The 27,091-nt window shown below is 41.9% G+C and overlaps 1 protein-coding gene across 10 annotated transcripts in view; it reads right to left on the reverse strand.

The window, feature by feature from the left end:
- Window positions 1-27,091, reverse strand: part of MCF2L2 (MCF.2 cell line derived transforming sequence-like 2) — a 362,380-nt gene that overhangs the window by 246,569 nt on the left and 88,720 nt on the right. For all 10 annotated transcript variants that reach the window (XM_020980835.2, XM_078147605.1, XM_078147604.1 and 7 more), the window contains exon 3: window positions 14,848-14,962. In XM_020980835.2, coding sequence (XP_020836494.1) covers window positions 14,848-14,962 — 115 coding nt within the window. The remainder of the gene's footprint in view (window positions 1-14,847; window positions 14,963-27,091) is intronic.

A 27,091-nucleotide genomic window follows, 5' to 3' on the forward strand; every position in this document is an offset into this window, starting at 1 on the left:
AAATCTCCTGATTCTCAGGTTTGTGCTCTTTCTACTAACAAAAGCTGCCTGGTGCTTTATGCGGAACCAATCTGGAGTTTCAGACAGCCTGGGAATTTGGAGACCAATTTTATTTGCTTAAAAAAATAGCATTAGGTTTGTCATCAATGAATCCACAGTACCTGTAGACCAGAAAGAATAAATCAATGAATTTATTAGAGATCGATAACTTTTTTCTTTCTGCTGAATTCAGCAACAGTAATTAGTAATATACAGATTAAATGTTTTCCCAGAAAGCTTCTATATAGTTTTATTGATTTTTCCCTTTCTCTTAAGTGTTATTGATCTTAAAAGAGACTCTTACAGCTTTAGGGACGAAATATTAAGTATGTGTAGTGGGCTTTGCAAAGGGGCAAGCCTTCTTCTCCTGATGGCTAGCTCTAACTCCTCTCTTGCCTTTGTCAAGAAGGAATTTGTTAAGAAGTGATTTGAGACAAGAGCAGGAGTCAGCCCAGAAGTTCCAGAAAAAGTGGGAGCAGAAGATCAGAGAAGTTCAGGAAAGGACTAGTACTGGAGGTAGAATGGACAAGGCAGGGAGAACCAGAATGTAAGATCAAATCCTGAGAACTTCCAAATCCTATGGGTAACAGATAGGTTCCCAAGATGGAAGAGCCCACTGGAAGGAGGAAGGGGCTTTCAATAGTCTTGGCTAGGCCCTTTCTGTGTACTTGTTGTATAAATGAAACTGTTCATACAGAACACCTTTTGTGAAGCTTTGAATTTGAAGCTTTGTGAGCATTAGTGCTTGTAGGGAGAGCTGGTAACCACCCCTGGGGAAAGGCTAGATATTCTGTAGGTAAGGGAAATAATGCAGATAAGTAAAAGATCCTCAAGGTATACCTTGACTTTCTGGAAGGTGAGGGAAAGAACAATGGCTCTGGTGTCAGAGGGCGTGGCTTCAAAAACCAGCTCTGCCACCTAGTGCTTGTGTAACCTTAGACAAGTCATAACAATCTCCCTGGGACTCAGTTTCCTCATCCATAAGATGAGAGGATTGGACCAGATGATCGCTGAGGTACTTTCTGACTTTAGAGCTATGATTCTATTATTTTTCATGTTGGGGAGAGCCTCTGACAAATAGATTACATTCAGGGTATACTCTTTGAACTAGTACCAAAGGAATCTAGCATAGTAGATGATGTTTGAACCAGATATCAGGAAGACTTGAGTTCAAATCCCACCTCACGGCCATTGGGTGCTAAGCAAGTTGCCAAATCTCTTTGGATATTAGTTTCCTTACCTGTAAAAATGGGAATAATAATAGCACCTACCTTCCAGGTTTGTGAGGTTCAAAAAAGATAATCTATGCAAAGTACTTTCTGCAAACCTTAAAGCACCACAAAAAGTGAGCTATTTGTAGTGGGCTTTGTCCAGGAGCTGCAGTGAATCCCACAATGTCCCAGTCCTTTACATAGAGTCAGGATGAGACAGTATCCCAGGGCAGCAATACAGAGGAAAAATTAACTATGTGAAAAACATGCTCATAAAATGGGGAGGGGAGAGTACAAAGATGCCATGCCCTGAGTCCCACAGTCCCAGTTCTGACAACAGCTGATGGGCTGATGTCCAGGATTTGAAGGATAAAAGCAGTCACTGGACTCGGGGGCACTGCTCTTGCGACCCTCACCATCTGTGCCAGGATAGTAGCCCAGCACAAAGCATCAACCGTATGAGTAAGGGGCACCTCACTACCTACAACTGCTCTTGGCTTTGACTGTTCATCTATGCTTAATTGCTAATGCTCTTCTATTCTGTAACGATCTTAGCTAATATATAATTAGCACGATGGAAAGTGTTGAAGCCATAACCACATTCTGAGGTCCCTTGGGACTGCTTCATTTGGTATGGCCAGGAGGGTTTGGAAAAGAATGACCTCTTGGGTTGGGAAGAAAGAGTGACAGAGAGGACAAACAGCCTTTATCAGAGTGGTCAGATGCCTGCACATGGTGTTCTGGGGAGTGCTGGGAGGGGTTGGGGAAGAGGTCCCACCAATGTGGTGAAGTAGGATGCCCAGGTAATCAAGAGAGGTTGCAGGATGGACCCTCAATCAGTGCCCTCTCACCTTGGAACTTTTCCCCAAACCTAGAATCTTCCAATGAGAAGCTACAATAGCCTTCTGTTATGCCAGGCTCCTCTCATTGGTGAGTTCCTTTTTTTGGGGAAAGGGGGGGTCAGTTTTGGAGGTGGGCTTAGACTAACCATCTCATTCCTCTCCCAGCTGTGCTTCCAATTTTAAGGACTTTGCCACCATGCTCCTTCCCAGGTGTCCCTTAATCCTCCTCTCCCCCATTCAACTGTAAGCTCCTTGAGGGCAGGGACTGTCTTTTGCTTTTTTTTTTGTATCCTTATTGGTTAGTATAGTGCCTGGCATATAAATGCATATCGATGGACTGGCTGATCCATTAGAATGTAAGCTCTTTGCGGACAAGGACTATATTTCTTTTTGCTTCTCTTTGTATCCCTAGTTCTTAGGTGCTTAATAAATGCTTGTTATCAACCTACCTGCCTCCCTGGTGGAGGGAGACAAGAGAAAGGGAGACAGTCCGAGACCTTTGTTTTCACAGCTCTGAAAGCGGGCAGATCGAGTGCCTTGATCTAGTCTGGGCTGAGAGCTGGAAGAAAACTCAGACAGCTCATGCTCAGTGAATGGGTCTGGTAACTAATCAGATAAAGAGAGTCCTGGGGCCGAGAATGGCCCTAAAGACACTCCCTCAGCAAGAGACCAGGCCTTCAAATATGAAGTGGAGAGTGGGGAGAAGGAACAGGGAGGGAGGAAGAAACACCCTCTTTGCCCTTTGGAATGGGAGGGGAACGGCCTTCTGAATTTTCCCACCACGAACAAGGGAAACAGGATGAAAGCCAGAAATCATAAACACTGATAAACTGGGGAATGCCCAGTGGAGGCCGACAGGGATAAGGAAGAGATTTACGATCATGTCCTATGAACCAGGAATGTTTAGCTCAGGGGAGAGATGACTCAGTGGGAACATGATAGATGTTTTCCAGTATTTGGTCCCAAACACAACGAAGCTGGGCTCCTATTTTCAGTGAGGAACCCTGGGCTGCCAAGAAAAAGCTCAGGTACTTTGAAGGCTTAGAAAGAGGCTAAGGAGGTAGAGACTACAGTACAAGTCGTTGGGGGGAAAGGACAAAGATGCAGAGAATGGCTCAGTAGGCAGAAGCCCAAGGACTGGTTGGACCATTCCTATATTCTTCTTCTGAGCATCCTGCTGGTCACAATCTTTCAAGTGAAAGGAAATCTTCCTGCTTTGATGGAAAACCTAAACAAGTTACCGTGTCAGAAGACGGCAAAGCTAAAGTACACCAAGCTTTACCCATACGGGCATTGGTGTTCCCTTTGGGCCAATCACCTACAGCATCTCAATCGCTTCACAAGAGGCAGAATGGAACCTATGGAAAATCTCAGAGGAAAGCAGGAGGAAAAGCTTCTTCTAGAAGGTGAAATTTTAGCTGGGACTTGAGGAAGCCAGGGAAGCCCAGAAGTGGTGATGATAATGGGGAGAGGATTCCAGGGATGGGAGATTCCTCGTGAAAATTCCTAGAGTCAGACAATGGAATGTTTTATGTAAGGAGCAGCAAGGAGGCTAGTGTCACTGGAATGCAGAGAATATGGGGAGAAGGACGGTGTGAGAAGTCTGGACAAGTAAGCTGCAAGCTGGACAGACTCCTAGACAGGAATCCTTGAAAGCTGGTGTTGAAGATAGTGGTTGTTATTAGCACCTAGAAGGTTTCTCCCTAATTTTCACTTGGGGAGCCACCTCTTCCTCCAAAGAGAAGCCTCACTCTTGAATAAAGGCACCTCAGAAATAGCTGGGTGGTGCTATCTGCAGCTCAGATCGCACCTGGCTCTGGGAATCTGGGAACACTGGAGAGATAAGGGAGGCCACTGGGGCTACCAGGAACTCAGACGGGGCACTGCCTGATCCAGCCCCTCATTTCCACAAGATGCTTTTAGTCCTTGGAGAAGAATAAACAGGTCCAGAAAAAGACTGTGCTCATCAGAAATCCACTGTTTATCTACTGCTGAGCACTAGATGTTCAAAGACTAGCAAAGGAATGGGTGGGATGAGGTTTTCCTAGGAGTTCTTACACGATTGACCCTTTAGGCCAAAAACTCATCAAAGTCAAAGAAAGTCAAGGTAAGAATCCAACTGTAATTTTTAAATAAATAGAAGGGCCCCCCACACCTCCCTATTTATTTAAAGATGACGATTGAAATTCTTACCACGGTTGGCCACCATATCTCTTCCATTCCTTACTGTCAATGAGGCTCATTCTTGGCATATAGAGTCGTTTGCAACCTGGCTCTGACCTACTTTTCCAGGCTTATTATACATTACTCCTCTTCAAGCACTTTACAATCCAGCCCAAATTGCCTTCTCAGAGTTCCTCACATAAGATACACCATCTCCCATCTCTACATTATCGCACTAGCTATCCCCCATACAACCACTTAGGCAGCTGGGTGTTGTATTAGATAGGGAAAGAGAATGAGGCAAACATTTTTTGCTTTTTGGTGAGGTAATTGGGGTTAAGTGACTTTCCCAGGATCGCACAGCTAGTAAGTGCCAAGAGTCTGAGACTGGATTTGAACTCAGGTCCTCCTGACTCCAAGGCCAAAGTTCTATCCACTGTGCCACCTAGCTGCCCCAAGGCAAACATTTATTAAGTTCCAGGAGGGGTGGCTAAGTGGTGCAGCATGTAAAACACCAGGCCTGGAGTCAGGAAGACCTGAGTTCAAATGTGGCCTCAGATGCTTACTAGCTATGTGACCCTGGGCAAGTCATTTAACCCTATTTGCCTCAGTTTCCTTATCTGTAAAACGAGCTGGAGAAGGAAATGGCAGACTGAAAACAACTAAACAACAAAAAAAACATGTTAGGTACTGCGTTAAGCACTTTTACAAATGCTAATTTGATGCTCACAACAACCCTGGGAGTTCTACCCTTTTCCTTGACATCATAGGGACTGGACCTGTGCTTTCATTGATAGAGAGAATTCCCAGATGAGGAAACTTGTTCTACCAATGCAAGTCAGCACCTTCTCTGCAACTTATTTTCTCAGAGAGTTATCTACAACACAAGGACATAAAGTGACTTCCCCAGGCCACAATGTGTTAGAAGCAGAACCTGGATCTTTCTGGCTCCAAGGTCAGCTATAGCTCCATTATGCCACACTGCCTATTATTCCTGAAGTGAGTCTATTCTTTATATATTCTAGTGAGTGTGACTGATCTTTAAAAAAAAAAATAGGGGGCAGTTTGGTGGCGCAGTGGATAGAGCTCTGGCCTTGGAGTCAGGAGGACCTGAGTTCAAATCCAATCTCAGACACTTGACACTTACTAGCTGTGTGACCCTGGGCAAGTCACTTAACCCCGATTGCCTCACCAGAAAGCAAAAAAAATTAGGGACAACAGCATGAACTTTTAAAATGTTCACTGCGTTGGTTCTTTGATAGAATGAGAGAGAGAGAGAGAGAGAGAGAGAGAGAGAGAGAGAGAGAGAGAGAGAGAGAGAGAGAGAGAAAACAGAGAGAGAGAGAATAAATTAAAAATAGGACAAATAATGCCTGGATGATGAGATACTCCCACTTTCCAGCAATGAAGACACAATTGGACAGGGGAAGTAGGTCCAAGAATGGAGAATAGAAACTCAATGATCTGTGCATGCATATAAAAACTTGAGTTTTGCAGAATTAAGTGTAGTGGGAAGATTGCCACAGAGTGATGCATAAAGAAATACGTAGAGCCAAGAGAACAACAGTGACTACAAGAGCAAAGTGGAAAATGCCCCAGAAGGAAGTCAAACTCTGACCAACTAAAAAGGAAAAAAAAATATTGCAATATACTTTCCTCTTCATGTCAAAGAGAAAGGGAACTACACAATGGCATGATGTTGTACACATTGTTAGAGGTAGTTACCTGAAGGGGCATGGGTTTTTTTGCTTAATTTAATTTAATTTTGCTTTGGCACAAAGAAGAATTCAGTCTTGAGGGAGAGGTTGGGAGGGAAACGAGCATTTCCTGCAATTACTATGCTGTAAAAACAAAGAGCACAGATTAAAATGTGACCTCTGAGAAATATTTAGCAAAAGAAGTTAGACTGGCATTGTCATAAACACGGCTATAGATTGGGAGTTTGATTTTACCAAGTGTGTCATTTCTGTAGGACTTGAGCTTTACAAAGTCCAAAGTACTTTCCTCATAACAACCAGTGAAGTGGGGTAGTATAAGTATCATTGCCATCTAACAGATGGGAAAACTGATGCTTAGGAAATGAAAGGGAGGAGAGAGACTCCTGGGTCCTCTGACTCCAAAGGGAGTATTCTTGCTGCCTCTAGTTTACTTTTGGGTATAACTGACAAATTATGCAGCAGATAGTAACTAGTTGACTAGAATTGTCCCTGGGAGGAAAAAAATGCTCAAATATAAGAATAAGGGACTATGCTGAAAGAGAAAACAACAGTTCACCTTTGTTTGTTAGGGTTTTGCTCCTTTTCCTTTTAGGACTGGTAGACAATGGCCAACTTTTCTTTAGGCCCGAGGTCCAAGCAAATTAAGTTTTGCCCTTATTAAAAATGAAGGATGTGAACAATATTCTGGCACCATCCTGACATCTTCACCTAAAACTCATCTGCTTTCTACCTCCCCTCATCTTACTATCTACCCGTCAGATCTGGCTGCAGATTTTCCTCTACAATACATCTTAAATACATAGGCATTTTCCTTCTCACCTAGGCAGTCCCCTTCACTGTCTGTTTTTCCAGGATAATGGAGATGGGGGAGAAAAGAAAGCCCACGATGTGCAATGAAGTAAGTCATGAGTGGTCAACTTTAGTGACATCCTATTGATGATATAAGCAAATATAAATTCCTTTGTTTAGCATCAAAAGCCCTACACATCCTGGCCCCAACCCATCTTTCCTGCCTCATTGGACATTACTCTCCTTCCTTACACTCTGCAATCCAGCCAAACTGGGGCTCTCTGTTCCCCACACATGACACACCATCTTCCTTCTCTCTGCTTTTGCACTGGCCATCCCATATGTCCAAAATGCCCTCGATCTGTATCTCTACCTCAGAGCATTGCTTTTAACACTGGAAGGACCACATTACATTAATCAATGCAAAAATGTCATTATAATTTTACTCTGACATAAAAATTGTCATCCTGTATCTATTTTTTTTTTGCCTTGTGGATTAAAAAAATGTATTACATCCATTGGTGCAGCTTGGTCACTCAAGATATTCTTAAATTCTGGTTTAGATGCAGCTTAGGTACCATCTTCACGTACCATAAATCCTCTCCAGATGCTCCCAACTACTAGTACTTTCTGTCCTTCCCAAGCTACTTTACATTTAAGTATTTTGCATATATTCACTTTATGGTGCATATGTATATGTATATGTATATGTATATGCATATGTATATGTATATGTATATGTGTATGTGTATGTGTATGTGTATGTGTATGTGTATGTGTATGTATATGTATATGTATATGTATATGTATATGTATATGTATATGTATATGTATATGTATATGTATATGTATATGTATATGTATATGTATATGTATATGTATATGTATATATTCCCCCTTCCCATTACAGGTTAGAAGGGTAGTGGCCATTCACAGGCAGGATCCCAATACTGATCCACATGGAAGCTTTAACCTGGTGTTTCTAACCTGGGCTGGCTCACCCTTCCTTAGACAGCCTGGTAGCTTCATGCCTGGCCTCATTCCTGGAAGCTCAACATATTGGTCCCAGACTTAATGAAGATATCTAATCTACTTTGGCCTTACCGTCACTCAGAACTCTTGAAATCAATGGACCCACCAACCTTAGCCTTCAAAGACAGTGGACAATAGACAATATGCCTTCATACCTGATACCCCTGCCTGTTTTAATGAGGAGCAAACTGAAGTCCATAAATTAAGTAATTTGCCCAATAACATCCATTCATGAATTGTGTGAGGTAGAACTCATTCAAGTGTGGGAAAAGCTTCATTCATAACTTCAGACAAACCAAGCCAGAAGTAATTAAATTAATTACTTTTAAATTTAAATTTAAATAATTAATTACATTACCAAAATAATGTGGTCCTTTTAAGTTATGTTTTTTAAATTCCCTTAATTCAAATTTTTTTTTTTAGGCAATTGGGGTTAAGTGACTTGCCCAGGGTCACACAGCTAGTAAGTGTCAAGTGTTTGGTCTGAGGCTGGATTTGAACTCAGGTCCTCCTGACTCCAGGGCCAGTGCTCTATCCACTGTGCCACCTAGCTGCCCTCTCCCCTTAATTCAATTTTTAAAAAATTAATTGAACTATCTGTCTATTCATTGCTATGTAATAGACCATCTTGGAGCTTTCACCTCTTTTTGTTATAAAATGTGACTATTTATATGAACAAATATCAGAGAAAACATTTGTTATACAGAATTCTTCATTATAGAAGAATGCATATATGCAAATCAGCATAGCTTTACCCGACAATGAACTTCAAGCATGTTTCCCCTCCACTCCACTAACCTAAAAGTTTTCTTATTCTAGCCATCAGATGGGCAGATTTTGGGACTTGGACTAGGGCCGGTTACTTAATGAGGAGCTGATAACGTGTGGCACAGATCCCTGTCCCAGAGAAGAAGGAATTGCTTTTCCTGTTATTACACAAAGTTGATTCCAAGCATCTGGGGACAGGACTTGGTGACACAACACAACATGAACCAGTAACTGAAACAGAAATAGGGAGTCCTGTGGCTCAGTTGCACTCCCACCCTCAAAAGAGAGCGGGGAAATGTTTTTGCTTAACAACAGCCCACAGTGTGCAAGGATGCTTGAGGCATTCCCATGCATCTTCAAGAAATCAATGGCTATGTATCAGCTTTAGCTGCTCACAAGCCTAAAGACGATCTCAAACTTTTGATCCTTTCCCCTACTGGGCTATAAGCTCCTTCAAGGCAAGGACCATGACCCATTCCTGATTGTATGTCCAGCCGAGCACCATGCTTGTAGTTGACACTCAGTACATACTTGTGGAATGAATGCATGGATGGATGGATTCTCTTGCTCCTCTTCTACCTCTACCACAACTCTCCTTTAATTAACTCTTCTAATCTCTCATGCTTTCTTTCCACTTTGTTTTTGTTTTGTAATATTTTATTTTTTCCAATTATACGTAGACACAATTTTTAACACTTGTTTTCCAAATTTTTGAGTTCCACATTCTCTCCTTCTTTCCTCCCCTCCCCTCTTCCTTCTTCCTCTTCTGGCTCCTCCCTTCCCTCCCCCTCCTTCTCCTCCTTCCTCCCTTTCTTTTCTCCACCCCTCCCCTCCCTCTTCCTTGTCCCTGAGACAGAAAACAATTTGATATTGGTTACACATGTGCAGTCAATCTCTCGTGCTTTCAATCAATCAACAAACATTTACTAAGCACCTACTATGTTCCAGGCACTGTACTAAGCACTGGGGATACAAAAAAGAGGCAAAAGGCAGTCCTTGAGCTCAAAGAGCTCGCAAGGGGAGACAACATGCAAACAAATACATACAAAGCAAGCTATGTACAGGATAAATAGGAAATAATTAACAAAGGGAAGGCACCAGAATTAAGAAGGATGGAGGGGCAGCTAGGTGGCTCAGTGGATACAGAACCGGCCCTGAAGTCAGGAGGACCTGAGTTCAACTCCAGCCTCAGACCAAACACTTGACCCTTACTAGCTGTGTGACCCTGGGCAAGTCACTTAACCCCCATTGCATAACCCCCCCAAAAAAATAGAATTAAGAAGGATGAGGGAAGGCTTCCTGTGGAAAGTGGGATTTTAACTGGGACTTCAAGGGAAGTTAGGAAGTCTGAGAGGTGCTGGTGGGGAGAGATGACATCCCTGGTATTGGAGACAGCCTGGACCAAGGCTCCAAGGCTGTCAACTCCATGTGCAAATCTCAGGAAAAATTTTATTTCAATCACAATTTCTCTTAAGTTCCAGATCACATGTGGATCTCTGTTTAATTTCCACCTGCCCACTGGGCATTTCTGCTTAGACATTCCCTTGACACAAGGAACTTGACTTGAATGAAGTCATATTCCTGATCTTCTAGGCCAAATCAGTTCCTCCTCTTCACATCCCTATTTCAGTTAATGACACCACCCTACTAAGAAAATAACCTCTGATTTCTCTGACTCTTCCCCTATCCCTCTGTTCTTGCATATTTAAGCAGTTGGGAAATAGCAATTTCACAACAGTGAGACAGTAGAAATTAGTGGAGACACTGTTCATGTGAAAAAAAAATCTGTCGGTTTTAGCAGGCCCTAAGCTCTCTGAGTCAAGAGTGTGATGTGCAAGGACAGGTGAGACAGTCCTGTGCATTTCCAAGAAATCAATGACTTTGTGTCTGCTTTAGTTGCTCATAAGCCTAAAGAACTCTTAATGCACAGGCTGTTATTCTGCTCAGTTCTAGAATTCACTTTTCTCAGGAAGGACATTTATGAACTGGAGGGTGCCCTGGAAGGGTCAGTGGAAAGAAGTGGGGATGTTTTGCCTATAAAGGAGACAGTTAGGATGTGTGTGTGTGTGAGAAGGTTATAGCTTTAAATATCTGAAGGGCTGTCGTGGTGGAAGAAGGATTAGACGGTTTCTGCTTGGCCCCAGGAACAGTGGGTGGAAATTGTGGAAAGGAAAATCTAGGCTTGATTTAGAGGCTATGGGCCCCAATCCCCTCATTTCAGAGGCCCAGGGAAATGAAGGGAAGAGGTTTGGCCAAGGTCTAACGAGGAGTAAGCGTCAGAGGCAGGATTTGAACCCAGCTCCTCCGACTCCAGAGCCAGTGTTTTCCCATCACACCACGTACTAGATTGAGTTACTTCTGTGATCTCTTCCCACCCTGAAATTCTGCTCGTTTTTCTTTCTCACCTTCTGTTTTGTTTGGTTTCTTTTTAGGCAATTGGGGTTAAGTGATTTGCCCAGGGTCACATAGCTAGTAAGTGTCGAGTGTTTGGTCTGAGGCCAGATTTGAACTCAGGTCCTCCTGGCTTCAGGGCTGGTGCTCTATCCACTGCGCCACTCAGCTGCCCCTTCTTTCCCACCTTTTGGCCTTTGCTCACATCCCTATTTCCACATGCTGTCTTTCTCTCTCATCTCTCTTCCTACCAAAATACAGCACATGACAGAGTAGGTATGTAATACATACATTTTTTAAATTAACAAATAAAAGTCTACCCACCCTCCAAGGCCCAGATCCAAGAATGTCTCCCTCCTTGAAGACTCCCTTCTTCCCTTGAGATTCTATAGCCCTGATTAGTGTGGCTGTTGAGTCATTTTCAGTCATACATGACTCTTTGTGGCCCCGTTTGGGGTTTTCTTGCCAAAGTTACTGGAGTGGTTTGCCACTTCCTTCTCCAACTCATTTTACAGATGAGCAAACTGAGGACAAAAGGGTTAAGTGACTTGCCCAGGGTCACATAGCTGGTTAGTGTCTGAGGCTGGATTTGAACTCAGATCTTCTTGACTCCAAGTCCATCACTCCATCCCAGATGCCATTTAGATGCCCTTATTTTAAGAAGTTCTTCCTGACATTGAGCCTAAATTGGTCTCCTTGCAACCTCTACTCATTGCTCCAAGTTCTGCCCTCTGGGACCAAAGAAAATAAGGGTTATCCCTCTTCCATGTGATAGTTGCCTTCAGATTCTTGAAGGTGGCTCTCATGTTCCCCCTAAGTTTTCTCTTTTCCAAATCAAACATGCCTGATCTGTTCAAGCAATCCTCTTATGGTATGAGCTCAAGGCCCTTCTGCCAGTTAGTCAACAAGCATTTATTAAGCACCTACTATATCTCTGGGTCTCAGTTTCCTCAACAAGAATTTATTAAGCACCTACTATGTCTCTGGGTCTCGGTTTCCTTACGTGTAAAAATGATGAGGTTGAACCAGGTGGCTTCTAAGGTCTCTTCCACCCCTAAAGCTATGATTCTACAACTGGGATCTTTGCCAGTGAAAGAAAGGCTGTGCCTAGAACTGAACCCAACATTCCAAGTGAAGTCAAAGAGGCCCAAAGAATGATGGGAGTGCCTCTTCCCTGTTCCTGGGAGCCCCAGCCCTCTTAATGTAGACCAAGATCATGTTAGCTTTATAAAACTTCTCTGGATCTGTTTCCTCATACATAAAACAAAGAGGTTATACTACATTACTTTTAAGGTCCATTCCTTCTAGCCCTAAAGCTATGATCCTACAACTGTGACCTGTGCCAGCAGAGAGAGGCTGGTCAGCAGTGAAAAACTTCCATTGTATTGAAGGAACATCTTCCCCATAGGCCCCAGAATGGTACACGGCACATAGCAGGCATTTAAGAAATGTTTATTGAATGAAAGACCAAGTAGGAAGGGTTCCTCTGGGGTCTGGAGCCTTGTTCCCACTGACTTCAGAACATTTAATATGTCAAGTGCCACAGTATCTCACCAGGCACTAGTGTCCTCATGGAGACATATGAGACAATCTTTTGGAGTACCCCAGATCCATGAACTTACAGAACTAGCCAAGGCATTTATTCTGATCTATACACAACTGAAAGCTGGAAACCAGCCACTCCAATTCCCATATCTCAAGCCTTCTCCTTCATCCCCCATTTTTCTTGCCAAGACGCCAGAGGTGGGATGAAGATATGAAGGGAAGTAACAGAGAATGATGGGGTGAAAGAGATGAACGGAACAAACAGGATTGACAATTGCTCTTTCTTCAAAGATGAGCATCATTCTAAGAAAGGACACAATGCCTGCCAACTAAGTGGGCAAGAAGCCATCCATCTCTCTCTCTCTCTCTCTCTCTCTCTCTCTCTCTCTCTCTCTCTCTCTCTCTCTCTCTCTCTCTCTCTCCTTCTCTCTCTCTCTCTCCATATATACATATGCATATGCCTATACATATATAAATAGATACATACAAATATAATGTACATATATATATATAAATAGATAGAAATACAAATATAAGCCCCAAATTTAAAAATTCATTAATAATTAATTAGAGAATTCCAGTCAATTCAATTCAACTGAACAAGCACATTAAGGGACTAACCTGTGGAAGGAGAGAGACTTGAATGAAGAGCAGTTAAGGAAACCTGAGTTCAAGTCCCATGTCTAACATACACCGGTTTCTCTTCAAATCTCAAAGCCCTCAAGTAACTCCTTCTAAAACAATTAGTTGCACAATATTTGCTGATCTGCGTTGGTAGAGAAAGTTCCCTTACTGAGAATATGGTAAAATTCAGTGCAGTCCAAAAACAAACCAAACGAAACAAACAGAAAAAAAAAAAGGGTGAGGCACTGAGGATCCAAAGACAGAAACCAAAAGTGCCCCTCCCCTCAAAGGGTTTATATTCTAGTAGGGGACAACATGTAAATTACAGTTTGTAAATTACTACCTCCCACCCATCAACTTAGCAAAAATAACTAAAAACAAAGAATCTAATTCTGGTGGGATTTTGGAGGAAAAAAGATGCAGTCATTCATTACTGATGGAACTGCAAAATTGTAGAATCTTTCTGGAGAGTAAACCAGCAATACACACAAAAAAATCACACCCTTTGAACCAATAGTTTCATTGTTTGGAGTATACTCTGATAGTGTTATCAAAAACAGTAACAACTACAAAAAAGAGATGCATATTAAAAAAAATACTCTGTTTTATATAATTGGAAAAAACCCTAAGAGCCACCCAATGTTGCACAATAAAGGAATGATGAAATTTATCATGGTGCATTAATGGAAGAGAAACCTTCAAAGACCTTTACGCGATAATGCAAAAACAAAATAGAAAAAGTAGACCTAGAAGAATGGGATAATACATATTAATTCTAGTCACATGAGGAAAAATGAAAGGGCACCTGGAAGGGCTGGAAAGTGTCGAGGCATTTTACACATTCAAATTAATGAATTTAAATACAAATAGTTATCAAGCAAATGTAGCTGTTTGTATGGATGGGTGTTGAATATTGTTTCTCATAAAACATTCACAGTGTTTGAAGAAAGAAATTGCCAAAAAAGAAATTACCAAAGGACACCTTAGTCATAGGGCAGGTACCCCAGATGGACTGTGTTTGCCTACATTTTATAGTGCTTTAAGTTCTGCAAAGTTCCTTCTTCGCCCCACCCCACCCCACACAAAACTGGGGCACAGATGTTGACACTATTGTTATCCCCATTTTACAGATGAGGAAACAGCCTCAGAGACATTAAATGACTTTCCTAGGGTCACAAAGCTATCAAATGTCAAAACCAGGACTTGAACCCAAGTTTCTCCTGACTTCAAAACTGAGTTTTCTCTCTACCATATCATGCTGCCTTTAGAATGGTAAGGCAGTATGATGTATTAGATAGGATAACAGATCTGAAGTCATGATGACCTGGCTCGAAATTCCACCTCAGAGACTTAGTAGCTGTGTGGCCTTAGTTAAGTCCCTTAACTTCTCTGTGACCCAGTTTCTTCATCTGTAAAATGAGGAGGTTGGATTTAATGACTTCTACGTCCCCTGGTAGCTTTTATCTATTATCAGATGTCCTTTAAGATTCCTTCCAGTTCTAAATATGTAACTTTAGGCATCAAGATCCATCAACATTCTTGTTTTTCTATTCCATTCTCTCTCAAGTTCTGATTGTATCTCCTTCACTGAAGTGATCAGCCTATTCATGAGAAATGCACTAGTGTGGAAGAAAAATTCCCTCTTTGCCCTTATACACAGCCAGAGAGCACAAATACAGTAGGGAAGAGTATGGAAAAGGATCAGGCTAGACCATCCTGGCTTACCTGGGGATGCTGGTCAAGTAAGTCACAACGTTCAGGAAATCTTCATCAGGGATTTCGCTGAAGCCTGCAAACTCAGGGAAGGTTATGATTGGGGCGCCATCTTTCCCTCGGCCTCCTGCAATGAGAGAGGAAGGATATTCAGAATTTTACATGGATTTTCATGTTTTCCAAAGAAATAAGAGGTAGTCAAGTCATTTAACAAGCATTTAGCAAATATTTACTTTGTTGTAAGGACTGTGCTAATCAAAAAGGCAAAACCCCTTTCCCTGCCCTCAAAGAGTTCACAGTCTAATGGAAGAGACCATATGCAAACACCTATGTACATATAAGACATATCAGGATAGATTAGAGATAATCTCAGGGGGAAGGTATTAGCAGTGAGGGGAATTGGAAAAGGCAGAAAGTAGAATTTGGCTTAAGTCTTAAAAGAAGCCAGGAGTTGAAGATAAGCTGCCACAAGTGAAAAGGCATGAAATCAGAAGATGGAATGTCACATATGACAAGGAGGCCAGTGTCACTAGACCATAGATAGCATATGTGCAAGGTCCCAAAGTACAAAAAGGCTGGAAAGGGAGGAAAGGGCCAACAGCAGGAAGGGCTTTAAAAGCCAAAAAGATCATTTTATATTTGATCCCGGAGGTAACAGGGAACATCTGGGGTCTACAGAGTAGGGGAGTGGAGTGGTCAGACCCAAGGTTTAGCAAGATTACTCTGGCTACAGAGTTAATGTTGCCACTATATGGAATGGGTCTCGGGGAGGGGGAGGGGGAGAGATATTGGGGATAACTGTGATGTTTTTTAAAAAAGACATATTTTTAAATAAGCATTACATGAGAAAAAATACAAGTGGATGTTGCAAAATTACAAACTACATACATGACCCACAAAGAAAAGATTAGAGAAGACACTCCTAACCCACTGGCCTTCAGAAGTGAGAGGTCCATGGATGTGGAACATTGGATACATTTTCAGACTTTTTTGATGTGTTAATTGGTTCTGCTGATTTTTTCTCTTTTTTTCTTTAAAAATATTATTTGTCATATGGAATTGTTCCATGGGATGGAGAGGGGGGACAGAAGGTGGGAGAAATGGTGATTAAAAAAAAAGTAAATTATAGCAATTTTTTTAAAAAAAGATCATTGGTAATTTTGGAGAGAGCAGTTTCAATTGAATGATGAGGGCAGAAGCTAGGCTGCAGAGGGCTTAGAAGCCAATGAGAGGAATGGAAGTGGAAGTACCGTGTGTAGACAGTGTTCTCAAGTTTAGCCATGAAAGGGAGGAGAGTTATAGGGCAATAGCTAGTGATGATGGTAGGATCAGCGAGGGTTTTTTAAGGATGGGAAGATATGGGCATGTTTGTAGACAGAGAAGCAGCAGCCAATAGACAGGGAGAGATTAAAGATGAGTGAGAGAGTGGAGATGATAATGGGAGCAATCTGCTGGAGAAGATGGGATGGGATGGCATCACTTCTGCATTGCCTTGGCAAGGAGAAAGGCTGCCTTATCACGGGACAAGGATGAAGGAGGTGGCAAGGGAAAAGGAGCGATGAAGAGCAGGTGAGAAGAGGAGACTTTCGGTGAAATGGACTTGGTTTTTCAGAATGAATAAGGTGAATGAGCCAGCATTTAAGCTGGAGCTGGGAGTAGCCTGAGCTCAAATTCAGATTCTGACATTTGGCTGTCATGACCATGAGGAAATAATTTGCCTCTCTGATCCTCAGTTTTCTTCACTTATAAAAGAGGTAAGATAATACCTACTAGACTATGAGCTCCTTGAGATCAGGGACTGTCTTTTGCCTTTCTTTGTAAGCACAGTGCTTGGCATGTAAGAGGCACCTAATAAATGTTCAGTGATTGAATGAATGAATAGTATTTGTCATACTTAACCTAATAAGGTTGGTGTGAAGATTAGATGAGATAAAGTAGGTGTAAAGGGGGGGTGCCCTAGTGAGACTTCAGAAAAAACTGAAGGTCTACAGAGGCTAAATGATGGAGATATTGAAGGTAAAGGAGAAAACCTTTAGATGCAAAGTAAACATTGCCCACCCTAAGAAGGGTGGGAGGCTTGAATGTCTTAATTGCTTATGAAGAGGTTAGCAAGACAATGAACATATCTAAACAGTACAGACTGCATTCACACCTTGCACTAGCCATTTATTTCTAGTCAGCCTAGCCACAGAGCGGTCCGATTCAGAACTGGATCGCCCACCAACCAAGACCTCACTCTCTTCCCATGATGAATGGCAGAATGACTCGCAGACCCTTCTATGGGGGAGAAAAGTCACGGAGAACCTGAAATTCAGGAAATGGAATTGTCATCCTTGCACACATACCTCACTACCGTTGTACAATAATTAAGTGCTCGCTGCTCTCCCCACTGGGACTCTGGGTAGATTTCTGGTTGAGTGTAACCCAGATATTTTGGTGAAATGTTTTATAACACCATTTGAATAAAATGCTTTGCTAAAGAACTGAGTCTATTGAATGATTAAGGGGAAACACACCTGTGGGGGCTCGTGAGCTAGTGTTTAAGAAGATTACTATAGGGTTACCCCCAGAACTTTGAACCCACCCCTCTGGGAACCCGACGGCCAGTGGTGGTGGTGGTGGTGGTGGTGGTGGTGGTGGTGGTGGTGGTGGTGGTGAAAACTGGGTGAATAAGCCCCTAGGAGGTGTTAAATATCTTTTTTAAATGCTTCACAAACTTTAAAGCTCTATACAAATGTTATTTATTATTATTATTATTATTATTATTATTATTATTATTATTACTATCATTGCCATTATTATTACTGTTGCTATTACTCTTGTTATTATTATCATTATTGTAGTGGTGGTTGTATTGGTTGAGAAATAGTAAGATATAGTAGATAGAGAATCCCTCTTAGAGTAAGGAAGACCTGAGTTCAAGTCCCACTTCTGACACTGTCTGGGTGACCCCTACATAAGTCACTTAACCTCTTCAGTGTCCCAAGCAATTGTCTATTATAAATTTCAGACCAGGTGTCAATATGCAGTCATAGGAGTACTCTCAGCAGGAGGCTCCCACACCAAAGAAATCATAGGTCAATCAATTATTAAACATTTCTTAAGCTCCTACTATGTGCCAGACATTGTGTTAGGCACTGGGGATATGAAGAAAGGCAAAAGATGGTTCCTGCCCCCAAGGAGCTTACAATCTAATGATAAAAAAATATAAATATTATTATTATTACAGAAGAGTTATTCATCCTCATGCAGGTTAGATGGTTGCAATTCTGTCCCCTCTCTCTTCACCCTAGACAACAATCCAGTCTAATATTTGGGAATTCACAATGCCTATAGTACCCACCTTCCAGGGTTGTTGAGAAACTCAAATGAGATAAATTATGTGAAACAATTTAGAAACTATTTTTTAACCCTGGCAAAATATTCAGGGTTGCCTTTAAGATGTAACATCATTAGTCAGAGAAAAAGAAACTATCTTCTTGTCCAGGCTTGTGGAACTGTTTCTCTTGTGTCTTCAAAGGAGACTAGATGAGGTTATTTGTTAGTTTCTGTCTCTGATTCTTCCTCTATAGATTTTTCACAGCTGGAATGAGGTCTACAGTCTCCTTTAAGAAGGATGAATTTAGACATGTTACAGCAGAGTTCTAATCTGTTAGTGTCCACGGGAGGCACCGTAGTACAAACAGATCACGGGGAAGCTGAATTGTAGACTCCCAGCCCCTACCATTGATTTACTGGACCTTGGGTAAAAATCATTTTGATTCTCTGGGCCTGGTTTGTCACCTGTGAAATGATGGGATGGGACAAGATGCAATATGGCACCCAAGAGAGTTCAGTCAGTTTTAGGTTGCCACAAGAGAAAAACAGCATCCAGGAGGTAGGAGGTAATGTTCTCTGCCCTACTCAGACCTCATCTGGCATGGCAAGATTCTAGGTTCTAGTTGCCAGTTCTGCGTTGCCACAATTTAGAAGGAATATTGATAAACTGGAGAATATCTCAAAGACGGCAGCCAGGATGGTAAAGGGTTTTGAGCTAATGACAGATGAGGTTTGGCTGAAGGAATCAGGCATATTTAGCCTGGAGAAGAAAAGACCAGGAATGGAGAGGAGGGTGGGGAGACACATTAGCTGGGTTTCAGTATTTGAAGGGCTGTCTTTGGGAAGAAGGATTGGATGTGCTCTTCTTGGCCTCTGAGAGCAGGACTGGAAGTTGAAAAGATGTCAGTTCAGGTTTGATGTTAATCAGTCAGTCAACCATGCTCTAGATGTGATCAGCAGAAACTTCCTAACAATGACAGTTGTCCAGCATGCCACTAAGTGCTTGGGAAAGTGAATGGAAGCCTCTCGTTGACATCTTTAAACAGAGAGTAGATGAGCTGTTTTCAGACGTGTTGTACTGGGGATTTTCATTGAAGTATGGGATAGAGAAGATGGACTCAGATCCTTTTTAACACTAAAATTTTGAGATTTGAGGATCCATGCTCTCAAAGCTCCCTTCCTCCTCTGCTCCCCATTACCAAAAGAGATATTGATTAAGTGCTTAGAACAGTACTTGCTACACAGTAGGTGCTTAATAAATACTTATTCCTTTCCCCTCTCTCTCCCATCTTGTGGGACTGTTAGCAATCTTCTATTGCTAGAAATCACCAAGGAACGTTTGCGTTGGATACTCTCTGAGGCCACTTAATCCAACCCTTTCCCTGACCAACAGTGAATGCCCTCATGGATACATCCAGCCTCCATCTGAAGGCCTTCAGTGAGGGAAGGCCCGTGTGATTCTCTGCCTTGATCATTAAACTGAAGGACTGGTTAATGTTTAGTGTAACTAAAGCCCCAGAAAGCACACAGTTGGGACACAGACTTTTAGCTTCACAAGTGATTTTGCAAATTCAACTTCACATATGATGAGGACAAGGTTGGGATATTTGGATATTTGGATTTATACAGAATACTGAATATCTACTTGGTCGTCCCTTTGGTTAAAAGCGGATATTAGCCCAAGGTTGAACATTTATTCCAAGATCTTGGACTGCCATTGGAGATAATAAAGTATTTAACGCCATCTTGTGAGAAAAAATGGCAATGCATGAGAAATTGAAAAGGATTCTCAACCAAACTTCTTTGGTTGAGATTTGGTTACTGCCGGATCATAGGAACTCAGAGCACAGATGCAGAGCTGAAAGGAACCTCAAAAATCATCAGGTCCAATGTCCTTACCTTACAGAGGAAGAAACTGAGGGCCAGGAAGGTTGAGGGACTTGCTAAAGGTCAGAAGATCATAGATCTTAGACCCAGAAGGGACATCAGAGGTCAGCTAGTCCATTCCCTTGATTTTACAGATAAGGAACCTGAAATGCTTCACAAATCTCATAGCACTACATAAATGCTAGCTATCCTGACTATGATTATTACCGAAGAAACAATGGATATGAAAGATGGTATAGACAAATGAAGCATGACAGCAACCCCAGAAGTTGAGCCATCTGCATCTGATTCTCATACATTTTCAACAAAGGAGATACTGCCCACTCTCAGCTTCTTTTAATAATGAAGAGCAAGGAATGATCAAAGTCCACAAACTCATCTAATAATCATTTAAATTAAGAGTTTTCAATTTCCTCCCCAGTAAAATCTTTTTTCCCCTAAGGCTTCTAACAATGGATAAAAAATGAGCTGTTACATATTTTAATTTCTCTTATTTCCTGTTTGCTCTTTGGTTGAACTCCTAAAAGTAGTAAACCATCAAAAGTCAGGAGTAAGAGGTAGAAAAGATAAAAGGTACCCAGATGATTAGCCCCTCTAAAATCACGACTTGACACCAATGCACACAAGACCATGTGGGGGTTAAGGTGTTTCAAAAGGAAGAACAATTAACCAATTCCTTAATACAAGTTCCATTTACGGTTCTTTGAGGAAAAAGGATCAGCTTAAGTGAGACCTGATGCCTTTCTAAGCCTTAACTATTAGCATTTGAAAATGCTACTTAAGCCTACGTCTCCAATCATCCACCGGGACATTAAAACACATGACCATTGCCTGACTGTCACTGCTGATTCCAAAGACAGGAAAGCTTGATTGTAGCAAACACATGATTCAAGTTGTCAGTAGAAATGTGATCAAAATCTGAACCGATAATGTGCTAACGACTCTTCCTTGTTTACGGATCTGAGGAGACTGGCCCCACGTCCAGATATCATGTTCCTGCCCCATCTCATCATGGAGAGCAATGAAGCTTAGCTAACATCATCAGACATATAAAACCCTACAGCTAGAACAGGGATCATGTTACAGAGTTCAGAGGAAATTTTCCTTTAGAATTGACACTGCCCCCTTGGGATCCTGATGCTTCCCCTACCACGTCAACTCAGATCTCGAACAGGTCTCCTAGGATCAAACATAACCCGGGCTTTGTTTCCAGGGTAGGATGAAGTAGCACCATGTACCTGAATAGCTATGTGGTTCCCCATCCAAAGCAGACATTCTAACCCAAATCACAAATGTTCTTATATGCAGAGTGATGGCTCACACTTTGACGCTGGCAGAAATAAAAAGTATTTTAAAAAACTTTATCATTTGTGAGGTAGTAATGGTAAATAGATAGAGCTTGCAGTCAGGAAGACCTGGATACAGATTTACTTCTTCCACCTACTAACTGCGTGACCATAGGCAAATCAGGTGATTTCCCTGCACTTCAGTCTCCTCATATATAATAATACCAATAGTCCCTCCCTCATAAGGTTGGGTTTTTTAATGGAGTTCAGATTAATTGGCTGTATAAATTCCAAATATTATTATTGAGAATGTTCAAAAATTATGTTAAAACACAGGCATGCCCATTGGCAAGTCACTTAACTTTTCTGGGCCTCAGTTTTCCCACCTGCAAAATAAGGGGGTTGATCTAGATGACCCCCAAGGTTCCTTCTGGCCCTAAATCTATGACTTGATCTCTATGGTCCCTTCCAGATCTTGATCCTATGACCTCATACTGGATTACTTCAATAACCTCCTAACTGGTTTCTCAGTTGTCAGTTTCTTTCCCACTCTACCTTCTACAAGCCTTCTCCAGTCTGGTCCTGTCATCCATTCTGGCCTTATCTTTCACTTTCACCTTTCCTAACCTTCGGCTCCAGCCAAAGTGGTCTGGCTGCTCTTTTCTGAACAAACCAGCTACATGCCTATCTCCCCACTTTTCTAGCACAAGCCACTCCAGACACCTAAAAGTTTCTATTTTGGGAGGGGGAAGAGGATGGACCTTCAATTTCATTGATGCTGGGAACTCTCAGTGAGGAAATTCCCTCTCTCAGTCTAGATTGGCACCTGTTCTGTAACTTAGTCTTTGGGAGTTGCTTGGGGGTGGAGATGGGGGAGAGGGGATACTGCCCAGAGTCACATAGCCAGCAGGTGTCATATACTAGACTTGAACCCAGATCTTCCTAATTCCAAGGTCAGCTTTCTGCTGCCTTTCATTTCTCATTTTCAGTTCAATAATCCGATAAGCATTTATTAAGCACTTCCTATGTGCCGCACATTGTTCAAGGTACTGTAAAAATGCTTGTTGATTCACTGGGGGGAAAAGGCCCCCTAGCAAACAACATGGATGTTATCATAAGAAGACAGAGCCATACCGCACTTTGTTTGTGTCCTGAGACAACGTTCTGTTTGTCTACTGCTAGTTATGCCTCTGATGTCTCCTTCAATAGAATGTAAGCTCCTTGAGGGCAGAGACTATTTCATTTTCATCTTTGCTTCCCCAGGGCCCAATGTCACTGAAGTCAGTCAATAGTAATGGGCTTGAATGTTTTAGTTTCAATGGAGACCCAGATTCAGGCTGCCTTGTCAAATATGAATTTTTAAATGTAAGGAAGGTATGGGGTGTCACTTAAGCTGACTAGCCTTCCCATAAATGGAGCTTTATTAATGTCGTAGAGGTATTTCTAGGGGGTTGGACGGGGGACAGGGTATTGGTTGTACCAGAGGACCATTGAGACCCCTTCCAGTTCTGAGTCTCTGTTTTCTATTTGAAAAACTTAATAATGTGGTATTTGGAGCATGGGAGAGTTTCTGTAACTCACATTATAAAATTGCTGATCATTCAGCAACACGGAAGGGGGAAAGTGATATTTGAGAAACCTCTAGAAGCTGGAACGGTACAAGCCACCCAATAGATTATCTCTTATTGAAGACAAACCAAATCGAGGGATGGAGGGGCCTCAGAAGTCAGTGAATGTAATCCCTTCTTAAAGCACATTCTCTTCTTATCACGTCTCCCACGAGAAGTTGTCCAGTCCCTGTTTGAATAACTCCAGTGATGGAGAACACTCCTCTAACTCATGGGCTCATAGATCACATATGGAGAGCTGGAAAAGATCTCAGAGGCCATTGAGTCCAACCCACTCATCTTGTAGATGACAAAACCGAGGCCCAAAGAGGTAAAATAAGTTGCTCAGGGTCACACAGCTAGTAAGGATCTGAGATGGGATTTGCACCTAGATCTTCCTGACTCCAAATTCAGTGCCCCTAGCCACTAAGTCATACTGGTGAACCAACATTTGATGACAAGAAGCTAAAGAAGCAAATTCACGAATCAGGTTGTGTGTTCATTTCCCTTTCCAGAGTTAATGGAGAAAGTGAGAACCTGCTTTGGCCAGAAGCTTTGTAAATGCAAGCTGTTTGCATGCCACAGCTGGGCAGAGATCATCGAAGGGCAGAGCTAGACTAAATGTGGGGAGAGACTTCCCAATAATTAGGATTACGCCATGGCAGAGAGGACTGCCTGGGAGGGGAGAGTTGGCATCTTCAAGCAGATGTTAGATGACCTCTTGTTAGAAATGCTACAGAGGATTATTAGCCAGAAAAAAATTGGACGAGGTCATTTAGGAGTTCCCTTCCGATTCTGAGATTCTGTGCTTCCCTAAAACCCCAGGGACACTCAGGACCCCGAGTCTGGACCTAGAAGTAATCTCAGGGGCCATCTAGACAATTCCCTCATTTTTCAGATGAGGAAACTGAGGCCTGTGGAGGTTAAATGACTTGCCCAGGGTCATATAGAGCTAGATTCTGAGGGGAAGTGCCTTTTCTAGAAGGGATGTTGAGTCCAACTCCTTTTACAGATCAGGATTTTATATAGATCTTACAGATAAAGAAACTGAGGCAATGAGAGGTTAAGTAACTTTTGCCGGAGTAGATGAGCACCTGTTAAAGGTGCTTGTTGGTTGAACTGACCTGGTAAGCCAAGAAATACCCTTTACTCACAGCCACCACCACAGTGTCACTTGAGCTCTACAAGACTGCAAGCTTTGGGAAGGCAGGGGTTGTGTGTGTCTTATTTATCACTGTTTCTTTTAGAACCTGTATCAGTTATTTGGTCTTATGCATAGTTTGTCCTTAGGAACCTTGTTGAACTGGATAAAACATGGAGCTAAGCCCAGCTTCTGCGAGACTGTATAGTCTTGGCCAAACAGCAGGTGGCGCTCTTCTCTCCGAGTCGGCCACCCTGTCAAGTCCTGTTCATTGGCATGAGCAGGGTGGGCTGGGCAGAATGCCAAGGGTTCCGTCATTTATCAGCTCTGTAACCCTAGGCCAGTCACTTAACTCTCCCACTCTCAGTTTCCTCATCTATAAAATGGGAAGAGCAAATCGTATGTAAAGCACTTGGCAAACTGTGGGAAAAATCCACTGTCTCTGGAGTCAGAGAACCTGGGTTCAAATCCCATCTCTGAGGCTTATTACCTGTGCGATCTTGGACACCTCTCTGGACCTCAGTTTCCTCACCTATAAAATGATGTCGTTGGACTTGAGGACCATCTAGCTCTAAATCCACCATCCTATGAAGAACCACATAGCTGGTCAGTGACTTACAACTACAAAAACTCCCTGAAACCCACGATATCACAGGAATAACTGTATGTAGGGAGAAGAGAGAGTCCCAGCCTGTCTCCAATGGGGTCACTTAGAATCCGCCTCCCCCCAAGAGCCTCCAATCTCAAAAAAGATCTAATTCCACCATCAAGAAAGAGTTACCAAGAGCCTCCTATCTGCAGGGCACTGTAATAGGAACTGGGGTGTGTGTCACAGTGGGAGGGTAGGATACATACAAAAAGAAAAAGAAAAAGCAGTACCTGCCCTCCATAGGCTTACATTCTACCAATGCAATCATTTGCTTTCCCATGTTCTTGAGAAGTAGCTACATGTCAGAGGAAGTTGGGGGATGGGGTGAGTCACGAAGTAAGAAAAAAATCTCAATATAGCTTCTTGTTTGCTAAACCCTGGAGAGGGGCATGGGGGCTGATTCACCTGTCCATGAATGAACATCATCCTAATTACTCTCTTCCTTCTCGGAGGGAAGCTTCTTTAGAAAAAAGCTTTTATTTAAAATACTAGTAGTAGTAGTAGTAGCAGTAGCAGTAATAGTAGCAGTAGCAGTAGCAGTAGTAGTGGTAGTAGTAGTAGCAGTAGTAGTAGCAGTAGTAATAGCAGCAGTAGTAGTAGCAGTAGTAATAGTAGCAGTAGTAGTAATAGTAGTAGCAGTAGTACTAGTAGTAGTAGTAGTAGCAGTAGTAGTAGTAGTAGCAGTGGTAGTAGTAGTGGTGGTGGTGGTAGTGGTGGTAATAATTAATAATAATAATAATAATAATAGATTTATTTATGGTGCCTTAAGGCTTACAAAGTATTTCCATAAATGATTATTCTATGATCTGAACAACAAACTTGTGGAGAGGTAATTTGAGTATTATTATGCCCATACTACAGGAAAGGAAAATGAGGCTGAAAGAGATTTAGGATCTTCTGGATGGTCATATAGCAAGTAACCACTGGAGCTGGGTTTCAAACACAGCTCCTTCCTAACTCCAAGTTCAATATGCCTTCTAATACACAAAGTACCTTCAAGCCTGAAATTATACTCTGATTAAAAAGCATCCCTAATTATATTCATTTTTATTTAGAGTCCAGGCTTCTGCTTTTATTGTTCTAGAGAACTCCTGGAAAGGAAACACCCTCCACCAAGGCTGATCTAGCTTGTTCTACAACTTTCAGTCTTAGAGAGTCACCTGAGAGATTAAATGCCTTTCCCACCGCCACACAGTCACTTTATGTAAGAGGCAAGATTTAAACCCAAGTTCTTCCTGACTAAAAGGCTCTTTCTTCATTATCCATGACTTGCCCATGGTTACAGAAGTAGTATCAGAAGTGAAATCTGAACCCAGTGCTTCCTGACTCCAAGTAAAGAATCCCATATACCCTATGTAATCAATTGTATGCTTTATTTTATTTCTTTGGGCCCCTGTTACAAGAATCTTGGCTCACCCCAATTACCAAATGACCCACCAGCTTGAATGTTCAGATAAAATTCTTGTCACGACCATAGAGAAACTGACCATAGACCTCAATATTCTTTCATACATTGAACCAATAGAGCCCTAGCAAATGAGGTGGGTATCCTGGGTTACATAACATCAGTCCCTCCACTTACGTACCAAGAACTGCACGAGAGTCATTTTGTTACCATGTTTTAATTTCTCTTTGTATAAAAGTGGGAAGATAATTTGGAACAGTTCATAGAGCTATTGGGATGTTGGAATTAATACCCTCAAGATATTCTGAATTCCTGTTTGAGAAATAGATATGGCACATGGCTAGCCAGCTACAAGGCAGTAGTGTGACTATGAATGACCTTGAACCAAGGTTTTTATTTCAGAGACATTGAATAAACTCATTAAAAAATTAACAAATGTTTGTCTAATTAATTAATTAATTTGATATGGATAAATGTAAAGTCTTACCCTTAGGTCCAAAAAAAGTCACCTTGACAAGTAAGAGATGAGGGGAGCATAGCTAGATAACAATTCCTTTGGAAAAAAACCCAAAGTGTTTTAATAGACTTCAAGGCATCATTTACAACGAACATTTGAGTGCCTACTATGTACCTGGTGCCATGTTAAACACAGAGAGATACAAATACAAACAACAAGACAGTTGTCCCTGCCCTTGTTATCACTGATAAGGTGACCAAAAGAATGAACGCATTTAGAGAATACTCTGCCCTGGTCAGACCACATCTAGGGTCCTGATGCCACATTTTAAGGACAGTGAAAAACTAGAGCCTCCAGAGAAAAGCAACCATTATGGTAGAGGACCTTAAGACTATCCCATATGACGACTGAATGAAGAAACTGGAAATATTTAACCTGGAGAAGAAAAGGTCTTGGAGGGAGATCTCAAGAGCTGTCTTCACATATTTAAAGGGTTAACATGGAGA

This window comes from Phascolarctos cinereus, unplaced genomic scaffold, assembly GCF_003287225.1.
Source record: "Phascolarctos cinereus isolate Bilbo 61053 unplaced genomic scaffold, phaCin_HiC Scaffold_7;HRSCAF=346, whole genome shotgun sequence".
Lineage (NCBI taxonomy): Eukaryota > Metazoa > Chordata > Mammalia > Diprotodontia > Phascolarctidae > Phascolarctos > Phascolarctos cinereus.